Source organism: Oreochromis aureus, linkage group 4, assembly GCF_013358895.1.
Source record: "Oreochromis aureus strain Israel breed Guangdong linkage group 4, ZZ_aureus, whole genome shotgun sequence".
NCBI classification, from domain to species: Eukaryota; Metazoa; Chordata; class Actinopteri; order Cichliformes; family Cichlidae; genus Oreochromis; species Oreochromis aureus.
Window position 1 is genome coordinate 4,311,018 of NC_052945.1, and position 24,501 is coordinate 4,335,518.

At 42.7% G+C, this 24,501-nt stretch overlaps 1 protein-coding gene across 1 annotated transcript; it reads right to left on the reverse strand.

Moving 5' to 3' along the window:
• Positions 1-3,689: 3,689 nt before the first annotated feature.
• foxk2b (forkhead box K2b) lies at positions 3,690-21,122 on the reverse strand. Its single transcript, XM_031732218.2, has 9 exons — positions 20,628-21,122; positions 10,977-11,171; positions 9,328-9,481; positions 8,119-8,265; positions 7,829-8,022; positions 7,533-7,735; positions 7,183-7,428; positions 5,116-5,316; positions 3,690-4,480 (listed from the first exon to the last, which is right to left on the reverse strand). Exons 1-9 carry the CDS (start codon positions 20,906-20,908, stop codon positions 4,266-4,268), a joined length of 1,836 nt encoding a protein of 611 aa, XP_031588078.1. The 5' UTR covers positions 20,909-21,122; the 3' UTR covers positions 3,690-4,265.
• Between the last annotated feature and the right edge of the window lie 3,379 nt (positions 21,123-24,501).

A 24,501-nucleotide genomic window follows, 5' to 3' on the forward strand; every position in this document is an offset into this window, starting at 1 on the left:
TCAGTGTCTTGCTAGAAAACCAATTTCTCTCTAATACAGTAAGGTTTAGTTAAGGGCACCGTGGAGGAGGATATAACGTGTTTTTGCACAGCATTGTCTACACTAGACAGTACAAGGCAACAAGGCAGCCCAAGTGAGGAAACACCTTCGACAAAGCGGCTTTATTTAGCTCCTCATCACAAAGGAGGAATGTGGGAACTCTGCAGGGTGCAGACAGGATAATTGTTTCACCGCTGCCTGGGCGTCAGAACAACATCGACACAGAAACAAACCATCAGCGAGCAGATGTTTTATAAGCTCTGCTGTATCTTAGTCTAATGAATCAGGAATTTTTATTCCTCGGTCGGTGATTTGGTTTCACCTAAAACACGTACAGTATGTCTGCGATGGATCAAATGTGGTCTTTGTTCTTGGAAACGTCACGTATTGTACTTCAGGTGCACTGAGTGCCTAGTTTTTAATATCGTTTGGAAGCAAACTAACCCAAAGGTTGACTCAGCTGCACTAAATTATGTTATAAAATTTCATCCTTGGCAACAGAAACTTGGACAAAATATTGTCACAAGATTTTTGTTTGGTTGTGCAACATGATTTAACCCCCCCCGTCATTTTGTTGATCTTTTTACCATCTGGGCTCCTATATCTTGGAAAAGGCTACACCATCCACCATCCTACAACAAAAATACTTTTCTTTGGACTTCCTGGTTCATCTCCAACTTTCCTTCATGATTAAAGCTTAGAGTTCAGGTTACACCAAACCATTCTTTAGTTATTCTCCTTGTCCCAAGTGCATGCCAGTAACTTTTATCTTCTGTTTTTAGTATTTTAAGGAGCTTGGAAAGAAAAGCAACTGGACTTCTTTAAGTTTCTTGAAGACGTTTCAACCGAGAAGCTTCCCTCAGTTCTAAGACCAAACGATGAAGAGTCCCAGATTTTAAATCCTGGTTGGAGTTGTCCCTTCAGTCTTTCCCTGAGAATAGTTCTGTTCAGGGATTTCTTCCTGTTGTTAAAAGGACGTTCTTCCTCTCCACTGTTGTCATGTGTTTGCTGAAAGAACCATCTTGGTCTTTAATGACTGAAGCATTTTAAGGATACCGCTGTCCAGATAACTTTAACCTTATCAAATACTTTTTAAAGTTTCCTTGCATGCCAAAACATGTGAAGCATATGAATTTCTGACTGACTTCATATTATTAGCTCTCTGTAATACAGCGCATTTCAGAATGTCAGTGTCACGGTGCTTTCAGCTTTTTGGGGTTTGTTTCTTATCAGGGTTTGAGTGGTGTGCCACAGCCTGACCCAACATCTCTGTACACGAGGCAAAAACACCAGTTAGCAGGGTCGCGGTTACCTGAACACCTTTTTGGCACAAGTGTCAGTTTCCTTCCAGAGGATTTCAGTCCTAGAGTGCAGAAGACCACTTTATAAGAGAGCTCTGGTGACGTAAAAGCTTTTCTAACACCATGTTGTGTGCATAATTTGGTTTTCCACTGTTATACTAACCTTATCTGTTTGTTCCTTTGGAAAATATGCATGTGAGGATGGCTCAGACACATACTGTAAACCAAATACCCCCAAATACAAATAAAGTAACCTGAACCAACGTTTCCTGATGGATTTTTTCATTTCTGTAGATTCTGCTTCCAAGTCCTTGTACCTGATCATTTTCAGTTCTCCTCCTGTTAAGCCACTTAACAGTAATTTACGAATCATTCGATGACTAAGGGATTGTATCAAAAGTCAACATAACCCTACCAAACTTTTTGGGTTTGATAGGCGTAAAACTAGTATTTTCACCAACAAGGTGATTTCTAAAGTCCGCAGAAAACCAGCATACTCTGACATCTGTGTGTAGCACGTCCTTAAAGATAGAAAAGAAAATTGAGGAAATGGGACAAGTGGAGGACTGAAGAAGAAACGATAGGTCTAGAGATTATGAAGTCAGGAGAGGTGCAAAAGTCAGTATTTGTTGTACCTCTCCTGACAGCTGTGTGTAAAACACGTTGGAGACTCTGTCATGGTTTGGGACTATATTTCAGTCGGTGGTGTTGGAGATTTGTCAAAACTGATGGAATTATGAACCCAGAAGATCTGTCAGACTTTCATCAACATTTTTAGGCTTAAAAATCGAGCCTAGCAATGACCCCAAACCCACTGAAAATGCAGTGAAAGTATACTTGGATAGACAAAAGATAAAAGAAAAAAAAAAAAAAAAAAAAAAAAAGCATAGTAGAACACCATCAGTCATTGATTGGCTTCCAGAGCCTGGACCTCCATTGCTGAAGCAGTGTGGGATCATCCTTAGAACGGAACAAGAGGCAGCCGACATCCAAAGAGCCTGAATGTCAGTGAAGCCTGGAGAGCTATTCCTTATGAGTACTTAAATTACAAGAAAGCTGTCTGAAAGAGTTCAGGCTGTGAAGAACTAATTTGGTCAAATGTACAACTAGGTTTTTGTCTTATATTGTTTTTCAATGCATGTTGGAACCCATTTCCTCATTTCCTTAACAAAAAACAACAAAAAAAGGAGGGGTGGCTCAAGACTTATGAGGTCAACAACTGAGCACTAATATGTTAGAGAACATGATAAACATGCTTTTCTCACCAGCTGACATATTTAAAGATGTTCCAATGCTGTCCCCTGGTGGAAGAGTGGAACTACAACCACACCGTTTACCATTTACCGAAAGGGGAAAAACACACACACACACACACACACACACACACACACACACACACACACACACACACACACCATATGGATGCACCACGGAAGCAAAAGATAAGGGGAAAAAAGGACTTTAAATTAATTTATTAAAAAAAACAAAACAAAAAACAAAAAAAACAAAGCATTTCTCCACTGAAGCAGAACAAACATTTTTGTTTCCTTTTACTGTTGGTTGGAACGTGTACAATCAGAAAACAAAAAAAAAAATAAAATAAAAAATAGAAAGAATCGCTGGGTCGCCAGAACAGAGCAAAAGTTAATCAAGCAAAAGGGGCGGTTGGGCGGGGTTTGCCAACACCACAACGTCAACACAGCCGGGAGGGACCAGGAGGAGGAAGAGGAGGCAGAAGGTGTGAGGGGAAACAAAACAAAAAACAAAAAGAAACAAAAGGGAAAATAAAACACGAACATTCAATTAAGTGCAGGTCAGGTTAGGACAAAGCAGTCTTTTTTTTTTTCCTCTTCAATTTACATTTAACAACGTCTGTTGTCGGACACATGCAAGGTCAACATCTGGAACTACACAAGGAGATTTCATATGCTTATATCGGTTATCTGTGCACGTATTAAAATATGTAGGCGTAACGAAGCAATTTCATACGGATATGTCAGAACGAGGGAAATAAAGTTTATGAAAAAAAAGTTACACTGTTTCACTGAACAGAAAAAAAGAACAAAACCAAAAGTGAGATTTCTATCTTGGTTACCGAAATGTCACCGACCTCACCGTTTTGTACGCTTCCTTTAATTAAATTATTTCTCTTCTAGGTAAGTGAAAACACAGTTTAAAAAAAAAAAAAAAAAAAAAAAAGACCCTACGCTCCACATTTTGAACAACAAAATACTGCATATCTACGTACAGCTGCGATTAAGGAAGGTCAGTATTGTGAGAGGCTAGCTGCCAGAGTTTCAGGAATATTGGCTCCGAGTTGATCCCTTTCTGAAAGTCTAATTTAAATTCTTTTTTTTTTTTTTAATCTAACCACTGAATGCTCATCGTGCTCGCCGCTTGGTTGGTCACGTCACGCTTCCCGACGGGTCAGTGGGGAGAGATGTTCTCTGTCGGCTGCCGGAGTCTCCGATCCGCTCTGAGGTAGATGCGGCAGAAAGGCAGCATCCAGCCTGAGCAGAGTCAGGGCCTCTCCTAGTGGGATCACTTGAGGTCAAAGGTCAGCTCTTAAGTGTTAATTGTTGTTAAGGCTTCCTGTGGTCTCGCTTCAGTCACTCTCCAGTTTCAGGGGCTCAGGGGGGGTGGGACACCTACAAGTTCACCTTTGTCCCGTTCCTATATTTTCTTCTCAACCCACATTCCAGTCTTTAAAGGGGCGGACACTTTTTTTTTAGTTAATCTTTGATGGTGTAAAACAAGATTACCCAAAATGAAAAGGAACAGAATCTTCTCCGTTTGGCACCTCGGGCGGCTGTGGTAGGAGGAGGAGAAACAAAACTAACAACGAGGACGAGAGAGAGAGAGAAACTGTGGATTAGGAGGGGGAGCGAGTGGTGGTGGGGGTGGCGCGCTGCGTGTGGAAACGAACTAGTTGGGTTGGCTGCCTTGGTCGTTAGCTGCCGACGAGTCTGAATCTAGTGCGCCGGCCGGGGCTGAGGCCGGGGCAGGCTCTTCTTCCGACTTGCTGCGCTTGGCTTCCGGCTGCTCGGCCGGCTGGTCCCCGTTCAGCCGCTTGGTGGGGAGGGAGGCCGAGGCGGAGGCGTGGGCCGCCAGCAAGTGGAGGGGGCTCGCCACAGCTGAAGCTGTGTGGGGGAAACAAGCAGGAAGACGAGGGTTAAAAGAGGAAACACTTCACTGTTGGAGCTGTTTAGCTGCGGTTTAATAACATCTAGAAGCAGAAGGCCTGTGGGGAGTGTGGTTTGGATCAGCTGCCACAAGTGAGCACACCAAAAACTTTTTCAGATCCAGAGGAGGCAGAAAAATTCTCTGTGGCGACACTGCTGCTGGATCTCGTGTTTAACTTCAATTTGTGTGGTTTGTTCAAAATAGTTCTCATTTATTAGCCTTTGTGAAACCCAGCCCACTTCCCACTCCCCTAAAGCGAGCCTTATTCTGATTGGAGGCCTCACTAGGGATCTCTCCCTCTTGATGCTGTGGCCATGTTTATAAAGATGATTTAACAGGTTTCAGGTTTAGCTTCACTAAAATGAAGGGCAAGTTTGTTTTTTAATGTCCTCTAACATCCAGATGTCAAAATCCAAAAGTAAAAAAATAGTTGCTTAAATGTCCAGTGACTATTTTGGCAATAAGAGAGCATGCTTGTTTCCAAGCTTCATACCCCATACACCACCAGAAGTAAAAGCAATAATGTCTCAGTTCCATCTAAGCATCTAAAACATCTCGACTTGTGCCCTAAATAAGCCTTGATGTGTCTCACCTGAGCTGGAGGGTCCCTGGATGGCAGTGGTGATGCTGTGGGTGCCATTCTGTGTGATGGCCTTAACAGGCAGCTGGTGTTGACCCATGGGGGCCTGCTGCACTATGGTAACAGTCTGCAGGGGGGTGGCTGCTTGGGAGCTCTGGATGATCCGACTGGAGGGACCTATAGAGGTGATGGTAGGAACCGTCTCTACTTTGACTGAGGACGAGGAACACAAACACAAACGCCGGCTTTAGTGGTGGAAACTCCTCACAAGTGTTAGAATGAGGTATCAGCAGGGCTCAGTCAGCGTAGTGACACCAAACAAACACAGAGTGTAAGTGATCAGATCTGCTGAGGCGCCCCGTGTTTGGGGTACAGCAAACAGCAAAATGTTTTCAGTACAACACCGAGGTGACTTTCATGAAGCTGTGCCAAATCCCGGGGCTTCCCCTCAACCTGTAACGCTTCTTTAACCTTTATCAACACGACACGTTTGATCATGTGAGTTCAAACAAATGTCAAAGCTTAAAAAAAGGCAGTATTTTCAGATTAGACTGTCAAATTTTTGAGAAACTTTCTAATCGGATCACTTGATCCGATTAGAAAGTTGATGCATTCAAATATGCTGCAACCACGAATGGCAGCAGCAGCTGAATGACTGGTTAAAAAGCTGCTGCTTTTAACCAAGAAACTTTGGAAGACCTAAAGTCTGGTTCAAGAAATATTGTCACAGAAAATAAATACAAGTTTGTAGAATTTCCAAGCTTCCAGTTGAGATGCTGAGACTAGAGTAACCCTTGAAGTTGAGTTTCTGTCACATATCAGACATGCTTACAGAACAACACGCGTGTGTTTGCATCAGAGGTCAGTGATGATGGTCTCTGCCTCTGCAGCTACTCATGGAAAAACACGGAAACTACTGAGGTATCAAAACTTGTTATTAAGGGTACAGCAGGGGTCGTCAAATGTCTTCGTGGGGTAACGAGTTAGTCTTTTTAACTTGGTTCTGCTACAAACCCCTTTAATTTCCTGTCATTTTATTATGATTACTCATTTTGTTGTACAGTACAAGTCTGTGTAGAGACAACTTTACCTCCTTCCATCGCAGGTTATTGTAACGCTTCCTTTACTTTAGGTTCTCTTTCATTGACTGACTGTATTGCACAACTAGCCAAGATGAACAAACATGGCCCATTAGATGAAGTCCCAGGTTAGATTATAACTGTGTGCAAGTTTTAAAAACATCTGACCAATACTGTAAGAGGAGCAGTGATTCCCGTGGATGAATGGATGGACAGATGGACACCTTGCCATGACATGAGCTCATCAATCCTTTGACTGGATGAGCTAAAAATGAAAGTGTTAGAAACTGCTGGAACTGGATCAACACGAAATCAGAGCCGCCCCCCTTTAGCTGTTGATAACGAGATAACCCTGCAGATTAAAGGGTCTCAAATTAAACACAACTTTATGAGCCATCTAAATATTGGTCGCTTATATTAGTCCATCATATTTTTAATCATGTTTTTTTCCCATAGCCAGAACCAAGTTTTATTCTTCCACAACTCAGAAACAAAGTTTAAGAGCAAAGCCACTAAATGATCCAGCCTATTAATTAGTTAAAAAGATTCAATGTGGCTAATCACGATGGCCCTCGGCATCGTAGCTCTTCCACAGAGCACATGACAGTGGGGTGTCCCCGATGTATGAATGCTACAAGCTACAAGCACATGCTAGTAGAAATAGCACACATTTTGAAAATGCCACCCCTGTCTTGCTTGAAGTCTGGCACCTCCTTTGCTGCTCATCTTTTCATTATAGGTCAATATTTTGCCAAAATCTTCTTTAAATTAATAATAAATTAACAACAGTTATCAATACTGATGAAGGAAATCTTTATTTTACATGGTTAGGAGGAAAATATCTCTTCAGAAACCATCCCCAATTCTTGGATTAAGGTAATATTGTGTAATATGGTTAGAAGCCAAACATTTTACTCAAAGCCAAAACACTCCTTGTATTAGTACCAGAGTAAATAAGACCAGTGAATGAAAGCATTTGATGCCCTAGCTGCTGGCTCACCTTTGACCTCCATGTGCTCTCCATTCTCCTGCGTCTCGCTCTTGATGATGGTGGCTGGCTGGGCGATGACAGCGGCAGGGCTGAGCGACCCTGCGGGGATCTGCTGCAGGACGTGGACAGTCTGGACAGCGGGCTGGGAGGTGCTGGTGCTCACTGGGGAGGCCATGGTGTAAGTCACTGGCTTGATGGTTTGAGGTAACTGACGCTGGACTGCTATGAGTACCGGCTGGTTGTTAACAGGCGAGCCTGGCACAGCAAAAATCGAGGTGCACAGAAGTTTTAACACATTGAAAAAGAAACAGAAAAGAGTCGCGCAGTCAGTATGTGTGGCGCAAAGTGTCGTCTCGCACCTGGTGTGTTTTGTGCAAAGCGTGCTTCCTTGATCACTGCCAGTTTGGGCTGGACTGCTGTGGTGGACACTGGTGTGGGAGCAGAGGAAGTCTCCAGCTCCAGGGGAACTGGGGAGCCCTCTCGGGAAAGGCTGTCAGGGGTCTGGACACCGCTGGAGTGCGCAGAGAGCACCCCTGAGTGATTGGGAGATGCTGGGGCACTCCTGAGAGTCAGAAGGAGTTGTTGGGATGAGAAAAATCACACCGTGTCCGCTAAAACGTACCATTAAATTTGTCACGGGAGGACGCAGCCAAACCTGGAAGAGAGGGGTCCATGTGGGGTCCTGAAGCAGGGGACGCCCCGGGGCCTTCGTTTCCTGAAGGCCTGCTCGATGAGCTTGGCCTCTGAGGATGGGTCTATCCTCCAGAATGAACCTTTGCCGGGCTCCTCCTGCGACCGTGCCACTTTGATAAAATAACGGTTCAGAGACAGATTGTGACGGATCGAGTTCTGCAACAGAGAACAGTCTCGAGTTACTTATTGATGACTGAGGTCACGTGTGTGACCGTCTCTGAGGAATCTGTACACTGAGGCAAAGAAACGCACCTGCCAGCCCTTATCTGCTGTCCTGTAGTAGGGATAGTTCTTTGTGATGTGATTGTAAATTCCATTTAGTGTGAGCTGCTTGTCCGGAGCCAGCGTTATGGCCTGGACTATCAGCTGTGCATAGGAGTACGGAGGTTTGGAGTCGTCCTGGGGGGCAGAGACAAGGAACGCCGATTTAGACACCAGAGCAAATTACCTGCGCAGTGCACATGAAGCAAGCTTTCAACAGACATGAATACATAACACTGCTGGCCTCTCCTGAAGTGACTGTCATTCAGACACGGGTCACTTTTCCCACAGCGCCAGACAGAACGAGCGTCGTGATAGATTTCAGCTCCTGATGCTGAAAGTATGCAAGAAACTAGACTAGAAACAGCTGCAGGCTGCAAACTAACCTCAGCTGCTGGTAATGTTTGACAAAAACCTGAGATGGACAAGGAGGACGAGGAGAGGGAGAAGGAGGAGGAGGAGAGGGACAAGGAGGAGAAGGAGGAGGAGGAGGAGGAGGAGGAGGAGGAGGAGAAAAGGAGGAGGAGACGAATGCTTAAATCTGATTAATCTGACGGTCACAGGGTCTTCATCTTAATTTCCACCTTCTCTTACAGCAGCGGCTTTAAAAGCTGTAAATTAAAAGCTCACAGCTCGTCACCACTCAGCGCAGCTGAGATGACTAAAAGAGAATCTTTGGTCAGAAGTTAAACTCTTAAGGTGTTAATAGGTGAACCTGTGGAAGGACTGTTAATGGCTTACAGCGGCTGCCTTTATCACTCTCACCATCTGCTTTCAGAGGCATGCAACAGTTGGTTGTAGGCTTCAAGTCTAACGGCTCATCCTGTGGGGGCATCCACAGAGAGCCCGCAGGCCGGCACGAACTGTGCATCGCAGGTTATACACTCAGACGCGCATACTAATTCAGGGCCGAACCAGGAGGCATTCAGATGACATCAGGTTAATAAAAAGGTTGTTTTAAGCCGTTTCACTATAAATCACCACAATTACACAAACACGAGTCGGTGAAAATCAATAATAATTTGCATTTTCAGTTAAAGGATTATGATTTTACATTTCAAGAACCATAATCATGACTTATTGGATGTTATCCATAAAGATATCTAGCAAGGCAGCAAGGAATGAGTTACATAGTCCAAAGTGAAATGTGATGCAGGAAAGTGAAAATAAGTGAGGTGGGAATAAGGTGGGAATTCTCACCTTGGGACTGTCCCCTCCGGAGGCTTCTTTGTCGTTCTCAGGCTGGGAGTTGTCGTTTATGAGCTGCAGCTCTGCAGAGCTGACCATGCGACCACCCATCCTGTAGCCTGAGGAGCCCGCACCCCGAGGGCTGGAGGGGCAGGAATTAGCAGCACTGCAGGAACAAAACAAACGAGGACAGTCAGCTGCCAGGAGATTTTATGCTGAAGCATAAACAGCCAACATTATGTTTGGATTAAACCTCAACACAAGCGCCTGGTATTTTTCAGAAATGGTGTCACTACATTCGGTGGCTCGGCTCATCCGCAGTCTTTGCTGCAGTGACACGCTTTCCGACGACATCTATGCAAATCGCCCTACCACCCAGATCGTATGGGAACACTGCAATCACCACAATCAGGCCTAAAGAGGCGCAGCTTTAAAACCTTAATCAAGTAAAATTATCTGGTGAACAGTGCGAAAAACCAGGGGACGAACAGGCGTAACGTAAAGGATGATTTGCATATTTCATGTCTGGTTCTGGAGATGCGGGTGCACCAAACAAAAATGCACTACCTCTGCATATACAGCAGCTGCTGCCTCGAGCGTTGGTCTAAATGTTTGTTTCTTAACAGCAGAACACTAATGTTTACATTTTACACAAGGCGTAAATGTCAGAAGAAAGCAGCCATCAGGCTGAGAGGAGTGTGAGAGATGGATCCGCTTTCCTCTCTGAGCCCTGTGGCTGGAGGACTAAGCCCAAGCTGATCAATATACAGTGAACATGTCGAGGTCAGCTGACACCTTAAGGTAAACTAAGGCAGCGTGGGAGAGCGTTCTATATCCCTGTGCACTGATCCAGGATCAGGCACTAATGTAATCTTAAGTTAAACTGACTGAATATTGATTTTTGCTTATTAAAGGAATTCTAGTACATACAAACATACATACAAGTTTGTTTACGCGCAACAGAGTTTGTCCCAGTTTGAACTCTTTTCCATCGTTGCCTGTGTTAGGTCCACTCATAGTGTCGTTTCAGCAAGAAAGAGGTCACTTATTGAGGCGTTCAAAGACAGTGTGACGAGAAAGCTGAAAGTTCAGTGATAATGAAGACGCTCTTTGTTTCTGTGGCGTCTGCAGGCCAAAGTGCTGTTTTTAACATCGCCATTTAGCCCAGAACTTCAGTCATCTGTTTTTTGGCTTTTCACAGTCCACTGGCATTTATCAGAATAGTGAACTAAATTTCACTCTTTAAAAAAACGTCCATTTTTTTCCAACAAACATTAAGAATAAAAAGTTTTCTGCTCCCAACCTCATCTCCAGCAATGAGCTCTGACAGGAGGAGACTGGATACCAGCAGCGAACATGGCTGGATGTGTGTGTTTGTGTGTTGGGATGTGTAGACCTCTTTAAAGCTGTGAAGCACTTTGTAATGGCATATTTTAAAAACACATTTTTTTCTGAATTCTCCCACATTTAAATTCAGGGTTCTCTTATTAACACGCCTCTCTTATGCATACATCTCTATGCAATATGCACTCTGGTTAAATACCCAGCCTTCACCTGTGAGGCAGATTAGAATTTGCATATTTAAGCCATTAAAAAAAAAAAAGCTTTCAGTCTTCAATCCCACATCTACTGCTGAATACATCATTTCCAGTAATGAATACCTAATGGTGCCAGTAGGCGATGGCAGAGGGCTCATTAGGTGAGCAATGTTTTCTGGAATGTTGATGGTCAGCGGGGAGATCTGGGGCTGCACTGGCTTCACGGGGGACTCGGGCGCCTCTCGCTTCACTTTCTTCCCGCTGGACAGGGCCGTAAATGCGATCTTGATGTTTGTGCTGGGGAACCTGAACGTGCACCTGCAAAACAGGGAACCCACAGAATTTTAAAAACTCAGCAGCTGTCAATGAAAAGTGTAATTCAAAGGTGAAATGAACCTCTGACATTCTTGGTTTAGAGGTTTATGAGGTATTATCCAGCGCTCAAACCCATTTTACACTGTAGGCCACATAAAGCACGCGAGCGTGTCTGTCAATGAACAGAAGTTTTAACTGCACATTTAATCGCATAGAGATCACAACAGAAGCAGCACAATTAAAACTGTAAGTCTTCAATATATTCAACTTTTTTTTTTTAAACATGATTGAGAAATGTTGCTGTAGCAAATGAAAGCAATCTGGCATTTCTTACAATTTAAGGAATCGTACTAAGTGGGAAAAAAGGAAGAAATTTTCTGTCATTTAATCATTCATCTGTTGCTCAATGACTTTGATGTAGCAGGAACAGCCACAGGGGCTGCTGTACAGTTAAAAGGCCCAACATTTGTGCTCTCCTTCAAATCTTCCAAAGCTGTCCAGTGGGCCGATTTTGGCCCCCAGGCCTTACGTTTGAAATCCCTGCTTTAGACAGTGGAACGGCTTCTCTGCCTCGCTTTAAAGGAGAACGTGGTGGCTTGACAACACTGATGTGGTGAGGTGAGGGAGGGAGTGGTGGCCTCACTGGAACTAAATATATAACATGCTTTAAGTGTCGACACAATACAATCACACAAAATATCTTCTCCGTATTTACAAGTATTAAAAGTAGCATCTGACCATATAAGTCAACAGAAAAGGCGGTAAACTTATTGGATACTTTAACAACCCCCACATCGTAGGGTAGGACTTTTTATTTTTTTAATGTGGGTCTGGAGGTAAAATGCAAAATTGAATTCATTCTTGCAAATTCGCCACACACAGTTATAGCAATCTAATAATGCCACGGAGGTAAGAGATATTAAAGCAATGCTTTGGCTGGAGGATAATTACTAAACAGAAGCTGAGGTAAGAACATGCAAATGTTTCCACATTTCAAGCCCTGATCATTGAAACTCAGTGAGATAAACCCAGAGAGAAAGGAATCCTTTTCCAAAGAATTTGTCACTAGAATTTAATTATATGGACAAAACTACACGTGCTCGGCCATGGAAACCCACGCCATGAAGCCATGAAGCTCCCAGCACACAGTTTTTGTGCCGATGCTGGCGGAGGATTGGAGCTCCACAGTTATTGAGTCAGAGTGCTGCTCGAGTTGCGTTGGTCCTCAGACATTCCACGATCAGCTCTGAGTTTTATTGTTGCAAAGTGAAAAAATTTAAAGAGTGAGGAAATTTAACAGACTTGTTACAACAGCAGCATCCTATTGCAGTAGCACACTCAAATTCAGCGAATTCTTTAGCGTGACCCCATCTTTCACAAAGGTTTGTACAGGCAGACTGCACAGCTGAGTGTGTGATTGTATACCTGCAGCAGCAGGACTGAACATCTGAGTTCAAAGATTCAGACCGATGTGGTCCAGAGGTTGTGAATTTTAGACTGGCTGATATAGGAGATCTAAATAAATGCCAACAGCTGTGGATCTCACAGTTGTTTGCTCATTTTCAGATTTTTTATTTTAAACTACAGGATAAACAGAAATACCGAGTGTTGGTTTACATAAACAGTTACACAACTTATACAAAACTGCATATGAAGAACAAGAGACACTGAAATATTATAGAGTGCTGCTGGAACAGGAAAGGAATGAGCATGTCATTGACCCTCAAACTGTCTGGGGGAAAAAACAGTTCTGGGTGTAAGGGGCTGAGATCCTCCGAGAAATCTGAGGACACGCCTTATACAGTCATACAGTGACTATCACAAAAAATACAGTTTGCACAGCACACACGAAAGCCTGCTTCATAAAATAAAACTAAATATTGGACGGGTAATTATTAATTAAAATCCCCAGCAGTTATAGCTCAGGAAGTTATTTAAGACCGCCACACCAACCACATGTAATATGCAAACAGTGTGGGACTTAATTCACTCGTCTGTTTTATCCAGCTTCCTTGCAGCCTTCATTTATTTTCCCAGATTGCCTTCCAACTCGCTGCAGGAAATGCAAAAATTGTTGTTGGTGCATCGTCAAATGAGGAAGTGTTCAATAGACTGTGGTCTCTTCGATTCTAGGTTAGATCTACGACATGTTCCGTTTTTCTCTTAGTATACTAGGTTATCGCTGCTCTTTTCATTATTACACAAATATGTATATAATAACAATGTTGCATTCACTGATGGTCCAATCCATGGGAATCAAATGCTGCCACTTCCTTTGAGCGTGGCAGCGGGGCTATTACACACCTCAGTTACAGTTTTGTTTTTTTGTTTTTTAAATCTACACATAAAAAACTAAGAGGCAAAATGAAAATACAAACAATTACACCAGTTATCCAGAACTGATAAAGACATGGCATCAATACAATCTTTTCAACATCCATCCCTATCCTGCTGAACATCATCTGAGGAGTAATCAGGCATTTTGGGAAACTGTTTAGTGTCTAACAAAAGATTTAATATAAAAACTGTGGTATCAGAGTTAGGCTCTCTTGCTGTTGGTTCATTCAGTCTTTATCCAGTTCAGGATTGGCACCTGCAGTAGATCCCATTTTTTATAATAACGCATTAAATTTTGTCCAATTCATTTCAGCCCATCCCAAACAACCGATGTTCAGACTTTTAATACACACCCTCCTGATTAATGCAAAAACTGTATTATATTCACATATATTCAGTGCTTAAGATTACAAGTCACATTTAAACCATACATGAACTTACATCCATGGCCAACAGCCTCACCAGTCACCTAATAGGCACGTCATTGATACATGAGTGAAATCTCTATAGGTAAGGTCCCAGCCATGGAAAACCAGTGTGTGGCTCAATTCTGTCGCTGATGCTTAAAGGTTGGTTCTGAACTCAGGCGACCAGATGCACCAACTGGTCATTACCAAGTCTCAACATATGTACAAGAAATCCCAATGAGACAAAAATGGCTCCCTGTCAGACAGCTCTGTTTGTGAGCACAGAAGCCCCACTCACCCACGGTTCAAATCTTTTGTTTTCGAGGGGCAGCTAATCACAAGCGAGTGATTAAAAAGAGAGGAGCTAAAACAAGCCGTTTCAGTCGGTGGATGAACTGCCAGGCCTCACCGAGGCCCAGGATTACTTCAGTTTCACCAGCCGGCTGGCTGTTGCCTAGCACCTGCAGTGCAAATTTTTCATTTGTGATTTGTAGCAACTATGGAGGATCAAGAAGAAGAAAAGACAATTTCACTGACACAGAAATTGGAAAATAAGGGAAGTAAGACTAAGAACACACTGGATGGGAAGCAGTCCAACACTCGGTCAGGAAATAAATACACCATTAAGCTGCGTTCTGACTGAAAACAATGCAGCAAAAAAGAGGCGAGACCACCTAAGCAAGGCAAAGAAAGACAAATATAAAACCTCGCAGTTACTATTAATCCAATCTATGAAAGTGAAGTTATGACTGACGCTCAAGTTCGTGCAACAAAAAGAGCAAAAAAATAATTCATCCACCAACAAAAAAAAAAAGAAAAAAAAAAGACTTGAGTATCTGAGGGATACGCCAACAGAAACTAAGCAAGATTTCAAGTGGATGTTTTTAATGAAACGATTCTGGATTTGACAGCAGCTTCACGGCTGCCGTACACGAGAGGAGATGAAGGGAAAGAGTCGAGGGAGGTCTGCAACAGTCACAGTCTGATTAGAAAGAACTCTTCTAAATGGCTGCCTGACACCCTGGAGACTGTGCAGGCACACATTGGTTTTCACTTAGCTGAGGACTGCCAGGCACAGCAGGTTTTTTTCTGCCAGGCCCTCACTGAGCTGGCATCTGCTGAGAGAACTCTATCCTCGACACCTACATCTCAAATTAGCTTTGTCGCTAACAGGAGCAGGCTGAAACACTTTTTGGAGCCTGGCTGGTGAGGTGAGGGGGGACGCTTTGATTATTCATGTACCCTTTCCAGGAAGGGTTGTGCCTTCCCTGCAGATCTGTTAAAGATATAGAAGATCCTTAAATAAACATCAGACGCTTTCAGCGAGTAGCAACTGACAGGGTGGGAACAATGAAATCTAAATATATCAGTAAATCATAAAATCTTAAAAATAATTTGGTTCCTTTGTCTTCGCTGCACACCATCCTGCTGTCAATGAACACTGCTGCATTTTGAAATATATACGATACTTATTCTGCTTTCTATACTGCACAGGTAGGCCATTAATCAGCTGGTTAATCAACAGTCAGAAAGTAGCAGTAGTATAGAAGGAAACCATTTCAACAATTTAACAAATGTATACTTTCTTACTTTACAGTGGGAGTATTTTTAAGGTACTGTTTGAATAATTCAAATTCAGTTCAATTTGATGATATTTATAGCACAAAATTCCAACAACATCACCTCAGTGGGTTATATTGTAAGTTAAAGACCCTACAATAACACAGAAAACCCCAACAATCAAATGACTCCCTATGAGCAAGCGACAGTGGGAAGGAAAAACTCCCTTTTAACAGGAGAATCATCTGACACAGCGAGACTCAGGGAGGGGTAGTCACCTCCCGCGACCAGTTGGGGGTGAGGTAAGTTAAGCAAACATGTTAAGGACGTCTTGAAACCTCTAACCAAGCAACCAATCGTTTGTTGTTAATAATCGCGGTACACAACTTCCAAAGTGTAGCGGTGAAAAACTAGCAACATGCAGCTAGTGTACCTAGCATCGGTGTCGGGACAGTTTGTCAATCGCATAAAACATGCTTCAGCGGGAATCTTAAGTCGGAACCAGAAACTCCTTTTAACCCTACACTGTAATCCTAAACTTAACCCGACAGTTGTGACGTAAGGTTACGAGGACTTGTTAACGACGCAAGTTGGGACAGATTTCCCCGCAGAAGTCTAAATTCAGCCAGACTCTGAAATTTGACATAGTTCCACAGCACTTACATTGACCACATAATAACAGGTCTCCATGGCGATATAATGCCTTAATACATTAATGGGGTTTTTTTCCTGTCATACATAGACACTGCCCAATTGTGGCTACTGACAGAAATTGCCGCCAATGTCAATGTGTTTACAAGTAATTCATGGGAGCCAAAGATTAATTTTTGTCCTACTTTTAGCTCTGTATGATGTTAGTGAGAGGGCCATCGCTAATATGATGACAGCTCTAGCTGCCAGACTCGAACCCCCACCCACCTGCTGTTCAAATTTTTGCTTGCTAAGGGTAGCCAATCTGATGAAAGTTGGCTTACAAGGAATTTAAGTTCAGCAGGGTTACCGCGCTCGCTTTCCGTTAGCAATCGGGGGATGGGCTGTCTACCTGCAGAGATGGAGGCAGTGAGCAAAGTATGTGGAACAACCAGTCGGTGGGCCTCTCGTACTTGTGCTGTTGTTGGTCCATCAGCCAGCCGTGGAGAAGAGCGAAGTTACTGTATGAAAAAAGAGCTGATTTTCAAATGTTGACTGCAGCCACCGTCTGTGCTTTTCATTCTGTATTTTTTGATCTCGGAAACTTCCCCCCCTGCAGTTCTCCCATTCCCTTCCCCTTTCTGCCCACATGTCAACCAATTAGCATTCGGCAGATGCATTTATCATCAGCTTTCAGCGACGTGCAATGAAGATTCTGAAGTGCTGTGCAGGAACGCTTGTATGGCGGCTGAATGAACCCAGACCCTGTACAAGGTATGTAAGGATTGTATGACAGGGGCTACGTCACTCTTGATCCACAAGTAAAATTACAGTTTCAAAAAAGGATGAATGCAGACCACAAACACTATGCTGAGGGGATTTAACACATCGTCACATCATTTACCAGACAAACTGCTGCCAGTCACAGACACAAAAGTGACATAACTTTAAGGAACACGCAGGTAAGTTTTAAATATGTTTTTAAGAATTTTAGGTAATGAACGAAAATGTTAACATCCAAGCAGAATCATTCTGCCATTTCTGCCCATGACTAAATTAACAGATTAGAAAAAATATCAAACATTTCTGTCTTGTTTGAAATGATCAGAGCTGGTCTAATTTCAGAGGTAACAAAATGACATTGTTAGCAAGATACATAAAGTAACAAGTGCTAATCACCTCGGCTACTCCAATTTCCATTTTCACAGTCTGAATGAGGCTCAGAGAGGGGAAAACTGTTTACAGTATCCAACATCCCCCTCCTAACATGCAATCACAGAAGGCTTTTTATTTCTCATTTTCCCCTGTGTGAATAATGAGGCTTCAACTCCAAATGCACAGTTGCTACGCTGCTAAGCTGTGAGGACGGCAACAAACAAAGCTGGTTTCGCTGAAAACTTTCGCTTGATGTTCACCCCCACCCAGCCTGCACAAGAGAATGTAAACAAAAGAAGACAGGAAGAGCACCAACTTGGAGTGAATTTTGGGGTGTGGGAGAGGACAGAGAAGGGGGAGGGAGGATGGGAAAGGGAAGGCTGTTGCTTTTTGTTCGCTCCGTTTACATCACCAAAAAGGAATCCCTGGAATACAACCGACCTGTCCCCTGAGCCGCGGCTCTACGAGTTCTCTCATGCTGTCAATCTGCTTCCTCAGCTACACCCGTCTTATCATGGGCAGCGAGGCTCTTGTAAGGGTCTTCTGTGACATGAAGGTTACTTTTAAAACATGTGAGCACCAGCTGGGTGGTGTTCCATTCATGGAAGTCGTATTAACCGCGATTATAAGCTCACAGTTGGCCTGATCAATATGAGAATTTGCCACCCCTGCTGTTCCTTCCTTGTTCCTTGTAGTCTTTTTACATATGGGAATGCACCGATCCTTGTATGATGTGGAAAAAGAACAGTGCAGAAATGTATTCAGTTTTCAAACACATGCCTGCAGAAAAGATTTTTCTGCAAAAGGACAATTTGGAAATTGCTTCAAGTCAAAACAAGTCTGTGTGTTGTGTAAAAAGTGGTTTCATATTGAGATATTGCACAATAGCTGAGAGCAGTGTGCAAAGTCTGACCAGAGCTGGCAGAAGTTCGCAGGTTTGTCGACATTGCCGGGCACTGCAGTGAACAAACTGTAAACACTTTCTGGCACGCTTAAATCCCAGATAACCGCTTTGGCAAAATGGAAACCAGAGGTTTTTTTTGTTTGTTTTTTTTAAACTGAATCACACGCAAATGGCTGACTGTTTACTTTCTGTTCAAGGAAAAATGTGTATCGTTTTTTTCCCCCTCTTCTGCTTACAAGGCTGAAATTACACCCAAAATAAAATCACACTAAAAGTTCTTTAGTCTTGTATTTTCTGATCATTTCATTTTGACAATTTGTTTTAAATTCACTTTAGTTTCAGTTACTTTCCAGACTGGGTTTACTCAATTCAGTCTAGTTTTTATTGTTTAAAACTGTTTTAGTTTTGGTTGTAATTTTATTGTTTTTTTTTTTAAAATATGGATGGTATTCAGCACAGATAAGGTTTGGAAAAATCTGAGTTGAATACAATACAGTAAAAACAGCAAATTTTTAAGACATTTCACAAACTTGCAAATTTTAAAATTAATACTCTACATATAGTTTTCAAAGTTTACCAAATAGTTTCAGAGATTTACATATATTATTTGTATAGAAATTTTAAAAAGGGAGTCCAGCAACAAATATTTATGTTGAAGGTGAGTTTCTGATAGTAATTCAGTGTTGCTTATTTTATTGTCGGGTCTCTTCACAGATCAGAAACGTTTTGTGGTGATGTCTTCAAATACTTCATTTCTAAAATCCATATATATTTTAGATTTCATTCATAAGGAGAAAAAAATGTAAATAAAGTAAATAATCACATGACAAAATAGAGATTGACACCATTATGAAAACCGATTTGGTACAAATGAAGGAATAATCGTTAAAACTACCACATTTTGGGAACTGGCTAATTAAATGAAACAATAAATGACTTTAAAAAAAAAAAAAAAAAAAAAAAAAAACATAACTGAGCACTTAAAACGTTGATTTACTGGTCTGGCTATTTCCTGGCCAGGGATGGTTTTTGGCATATATATTTCAATATTTGGCATTTAAAAAAAAAAAAAAGAAAGAAAGGGGAAAAAAAACAAACAAAAAAACAAAACACCGTTGTCCCCGCTCTGGGCTGGTCAGCAGTGTAGCTCCTACAAATCTGTCAGAATGAGTACATGTCACGGGTAAAAAGCCCGGAGCCCAGAGTAGCACATTCCGCCGAGCTGTGCTCAAAGGTAAGGTAGCGGTTATCAATGAAGTTGCAATAAACATCACAATGTGACCATGCAGCTCCACAACCATGCCCCTTTTATTGGTGAACAGCTTCCCCATTACACTAAAATCCAGAATAATGAACTTTCCTGCAGTAACATTTGGTGAAGGCTAAGCTACACCTATGATTAAGAGGCTAGCCTATCCTACCATTTCTATATTAGTAGACTGTAGGCAATATTATTTTTAAGCTTGCTATATTATTTTTATATCAAGTTTTTTTTTTATGGTGGTTAAACTGGAAATGTGTATTGGTTCTTTATACCAGTTATCAGTTTCCATAATTACTAATAATTCGTACTAGTTCTGAAAATGCCAAATCAGTACCCAAAATATTCATGCCTTAAAAAATATTACCTGTAACTGTGTCTGTATAAACAACATGGGCTACATTCATACAGGGATTTACTCGAACAAAGAAACCGAACTGAAGTACCAATCAGACCTGTCCTCGGTCTGGCAGATAGAGTATTTCACAAGAAAACAACGTCATCAAGCCTAACAGTTAAACAATGGCGAGAAGAGCAGGCTACAACCTGCAACTCGGAAACCAGCCTCTCAGGACATCAACGTATGTCAGAAAAGACGTGAATTTCGTGTTTAACAGTTGGATGGCACCCACAGCTGTCATGACCTCGATACGTGCGGATAGAGGTCAAAGGTCCTGCAGGTTGAGCTGCTGTGAGCAGACAGGGCGGGGACGCCAGGTTTGTTTACGTTTAGGGGTCGAACAGAAGCTCCATTCACAAGTACAGGGAGGGAGGCTACAGCTAACCGCTAACTAACATGTTGACATGGCCGAAATGACGGATGTTTACAGTATCACGAGAATGCATTTCTCGCTTAAGGGTGTCCACGTGACAGAAAGAGAGAAAAAAAACACACTGCCATTCAATGTCAACAACAGCGTCCCCGTAGCTACGAGTTAAGTTGATTATTTTTAGCTAACTAGGTTAACTAGCTAACTGTGGCTGAAATGTGGCAGTTAGGCAGGCGGCTAAATAACACTGCTGCTAACAAGAATGTCAACAAAGAAAAATCGCATTGGGAACAGGATGCGGGGTTCTTGCTAACATGCTAAAACACGTGGTGCTGTCGACTCCACTGCTAGCCTACATAAACCCAATGTTGTTAACTTTAGCCGCCTGGCTGCTGGAGATGGGAGCCCACATGTTCACCGAGAGGGGTAACTTACATTCGTGGTAGCTGCAGAGGAGGGGCGCCCCGTCTGAGGAACACTCCGTCTACAAACACCCCGTTTTTACCCAGACATTTCAGGTAAAAATCTCCGGTGCCGTCGTCGGTGAATATCTCCAGATGCCTCCGCGAGATGAAGCTGGAGTGGCCCATGCTCACGTCCACGGAGCCCTGCGACGAGTTCCGGCCGATGGTCACAGAGCGCTTTTTCATCATGTATTCGAATTCACGGCCCTCGAGCCGGGCAACCGGCCCAGACGATCCGCTCACCACAGCCATGTTCGGGTTAAAGTCTCTAAACGCCAAAAATACCGGGGGACAACTAAAGCACCGGAGTACGGACGCCCGACTGTGGTCCTTCAGAGGCGCGTGTAAATAAAGCAAAACTACAAGAGGGGCATCAAATTCAAAACAGGAATCTAAAGGGGAACATGCGAGGCCAGGGACAGCGGCTCCGACCCACCGCCGAGAGAAAGGCTAGCTACCAAACCGAGCAAGGGGAGGATATGGCTTTACTGACAGCGCTAACAGCCAATCACGAGCAGGGAAGCTGGTGCGGTTCCGCGTCTCCGACCAATCACACGCGAGATTTAATCCGAGGACAGATTCAAGGTCGGTTGAGGGGCCCATATGGCTGGGTGGAGACCTGCAAGCTGCGGGGGGACGAAAAACGAGCAAAGGAACGGATCGATGGGTCTACACGTGCAATCAGTCGCAGCAATCACCCCCTCTACGGATGATCTATAATCTGCGAGTGTGCGTCGATGTAATCGATTAATCGAGGATCCAGGGCGAGAATCTAACGCTTATATTGAGGGAGTTTGCAGGATTTAGCTCGGCACGGTCTGCGAGAGCTATCAGCGCAAAGCCACCATGCGCCGTTTCTCTTCCTCCTCCACTACAGAATCCACGCCTGGTTTTGCGCAACGCTTCCTTTGCAGCATCTTGTTACTTTGTAATATGAGGTTAGATATATTTTTAAATGATTATCGTTACGCTCTGTAATCAGTACAAACATCTGGCGGCCATCACACACGGGCAGACCTCATTTGGTTTGCTGCAGCTTTGTAGCCCCGCGCTGTAACGGTCTGCAGGCCCCAGTCTGCAGGTGAATGACCCCTCTATCTGCATGCCACTTGTTTGTAAACAGTGGCGGGCACAGGCGCGCACGAGACTAGTAAATGCCTCTGTCAGACAATATGACATCTGATCAGGTGCGAAGTGATAATCAGGTGTTAACAGCCTGTGGGTGCATCCACGAGGTAAAGCCAAGGTTAGTTAACATATCAATGGTTTGAATACACAGTTGGTCAGAGTGTTTGGAAAGCTTAACAAAAGGAAAATGCTTGAATCTTCAGCAGTTTAAGCAAACAGATGATCAAGAACAAAGGAGAAAAAGCTTGGAATTCCACGTTTATGCAGTAATAAAGATTCAGTTTTATTTTGTGGAGTTGATAATATAGCCTTTAGTCCCGGATGGCATATCACAGAACATCAAGACCCTAAAGTAAACTTTGGGTTGTTCACTTTGGGGGTTCCTTGAGACAAAATCATCTGCCTCCATCTCACCCTATTCACACCATCCTCCTCCGTCACATCAGCCCTCTCCTTCACGAATCTCCTCTGTGATCTTTTCCTCCTGCCTGGATGCTCATCATAATTTTCCCAATACATCCACAATCCCTCTTCTAACCCCTTTATGAGGTTTGATAGATTTGTTATATATCAATGAAAAAAACACTAAAGCAACACTGAAACCAGTATGAGTCGCAGCACTAAAGTTGCAGCCACCAGTGCTACGTAAAATAAGTCCTGCAGCGGCCCCCAGACAATGTCAACCTGGCCCGCTGTCTTTCACAAAGAAAACTGTAGAAGAAAGTCAGTAGCAGTGTTATGTTAAACAGTCTCACGGCAGTCTGTGACTGCCGTGAGACAGTCAGAATCAGATCCAGCCGCCACGCCTCACTTCCAGTTTCAAAAACACAAACACAGCAACAGCAAAAGTGCTCAGCAACAGGGTTCCTTCACAAACCAGTGGGTGACATCCAAGTGGCTACATCCATCTTTCAGACTGTCAGTGGGCCAAGCATGGGGACACCTGTCACACCGCTTATACTTTCCACGTCTGTGAGTACGCAAGGGTCTGTTTAACATAATTTTGATCACTGGACTGTGAGTGAGAGGGCCTGTGTAGATGTTTACATGCCTTCCTGTTTTTTGTGACTGAGTCTTTGGGTGTTTTCACACCTATAGTTTGTTTACTCTGGTCCACATCAGTTGATGATTGTTTTAAAACTTATAGCTTTTCCCTGTGGTGTGGTTTGTTTTCACACAGAGAAAAATCAAATTGAACTCCAAGTGAACCGACATGCATCACCACAGACCACATTTGAGTATTCAGTCTGCTGATTGGCCAGATGTGTCTGGGACAGAAGCAACAAAAGTAAAAACAGGAAGAAGGTGTTGTCTTCTGGACTATTGGAGAAAACTGAGAATTTCTGTTAATTTCACAGCTACACTGTACAGATCTTTACACATCTATAGTACCTTACCGTATCCAACATTACAAAGTGCACATGGCTACAAGATGTGTTTTTATCCCAAACTCACACATACGTACATCCGAACTCTGCAGTTGTGCAAACATCCTTACATTACGATGCACCAGCTACATGTGGCCAGGTGGCTAACTTCATGAAGATTTTAAAGAAATATAAAACTTTGATTATTCTCTGGTTTGGACATGGAGAGAAACAGCTGGAGATACAATGGCCAAGTAAAAACTGACAGGGATGTAGTCATTGTGACCTGTAACAGATTTATGGAAAATACCATCAAGGCTTAGCTTCATCATCCACATTTGAGTTATAACAAATAATCTTCCTTACAAGTGTTTATCAAGAGCAACCTATCCATAAAGGAGAGGTATTTTGTATCATTCTGTAAACATATTTGCTTGTGCTGTAAAGTTGGGCATTTTAACATGGAAGTCTGAGGGGTCTGACTCTCTACTATAGCAGCCTCACGTGGCCAAAAGAGGAACTGCAGTTTTTTTGTTGCTGCTTGGTTAAAACAGGTAAAAGGAGTAGAAATAAAATGAAGCAATAGTAAAGATTAAGTGAACATAAAAAAGATAAAATAAATAAATAAAAAGGGCCATTTAGACCATGCAGGAACTAGACAGTTGAAAGAGTAAACAAGGATGGCTTTAATTTGGTTTTAAACACTGAGACTTCTGGAAACATCTAAACAGCTTTGATGAAATTCTAAAATGTACAGGATAGATATAAATATATTTAAACAGGAACAGGAGGTTTGTTGAAAACATATACTTTAGAGGTTCTCACTGGTTATTTCCAACAGGTTGGAGATTGATATCCACATAAAATACTATGCTTTTGTACACTTGGAAGGGTAATGCATTTGCCTTGACTGAAAGTTACTCAGGGTCAATTCCTTTTTGATTTTAAATGTCCAAAACAAAGAAAAGCAACCTTTTTGAATAAACCTCAAAAGTAAATAAAGGCTCACCTGTTGGTTTATTCCAGTGTACACGTCATACAAGCGCACCTGCCACTTTGTTAGGGCGTGGCATGGTTTTTGGTGTCAGACAGACTGGTCTGAGTATTTTAGAAACTGTTGAGCATTTAATGGTTTGTGGAAATATCCCATGAGTGGCAGCTCTTTGAGAAAAAATGCCTTGCTGATGCCAGAGGTCTGAGGAAAATGTCTGCTTTGAGCTGATATGAAGCTCAACAGCAACTGAAATAACCACTAGTTACCACCAAAGTTTACAGAAAAGCATACTGGAAAATGTGAATCCCAATTTCAGCTGTGACACTTAAATAGTAAGTTCATAATTTGGTGTAAAC

Excerpts from the sequence above, each read along its gene's own strand:
- foxk2b (XM_031732218.2), bottom strand. The coding sequence starts at position 20,908 with ATGGCTGTGGTGAGCGGATCGTCTGGGCCGGTTGCCCGGCTCGAGGGC. Across the intron at positions 11,172-20,627 it reads CCTCTGCAGCTACCACGAAT|GTGCACGTTCAGGTTCCCCA; the intron begins GTAAGTTACCCC and ends CCTGTTTTGCAG. Across the intron at positions 7,736-7,828 it reads CATGGACCCCTCTCTTCCAG|GAGTGCCCCAGCATCTCCCA; the intron begins GTTTGGCTGCGT and ends TCTGACTCTCAG.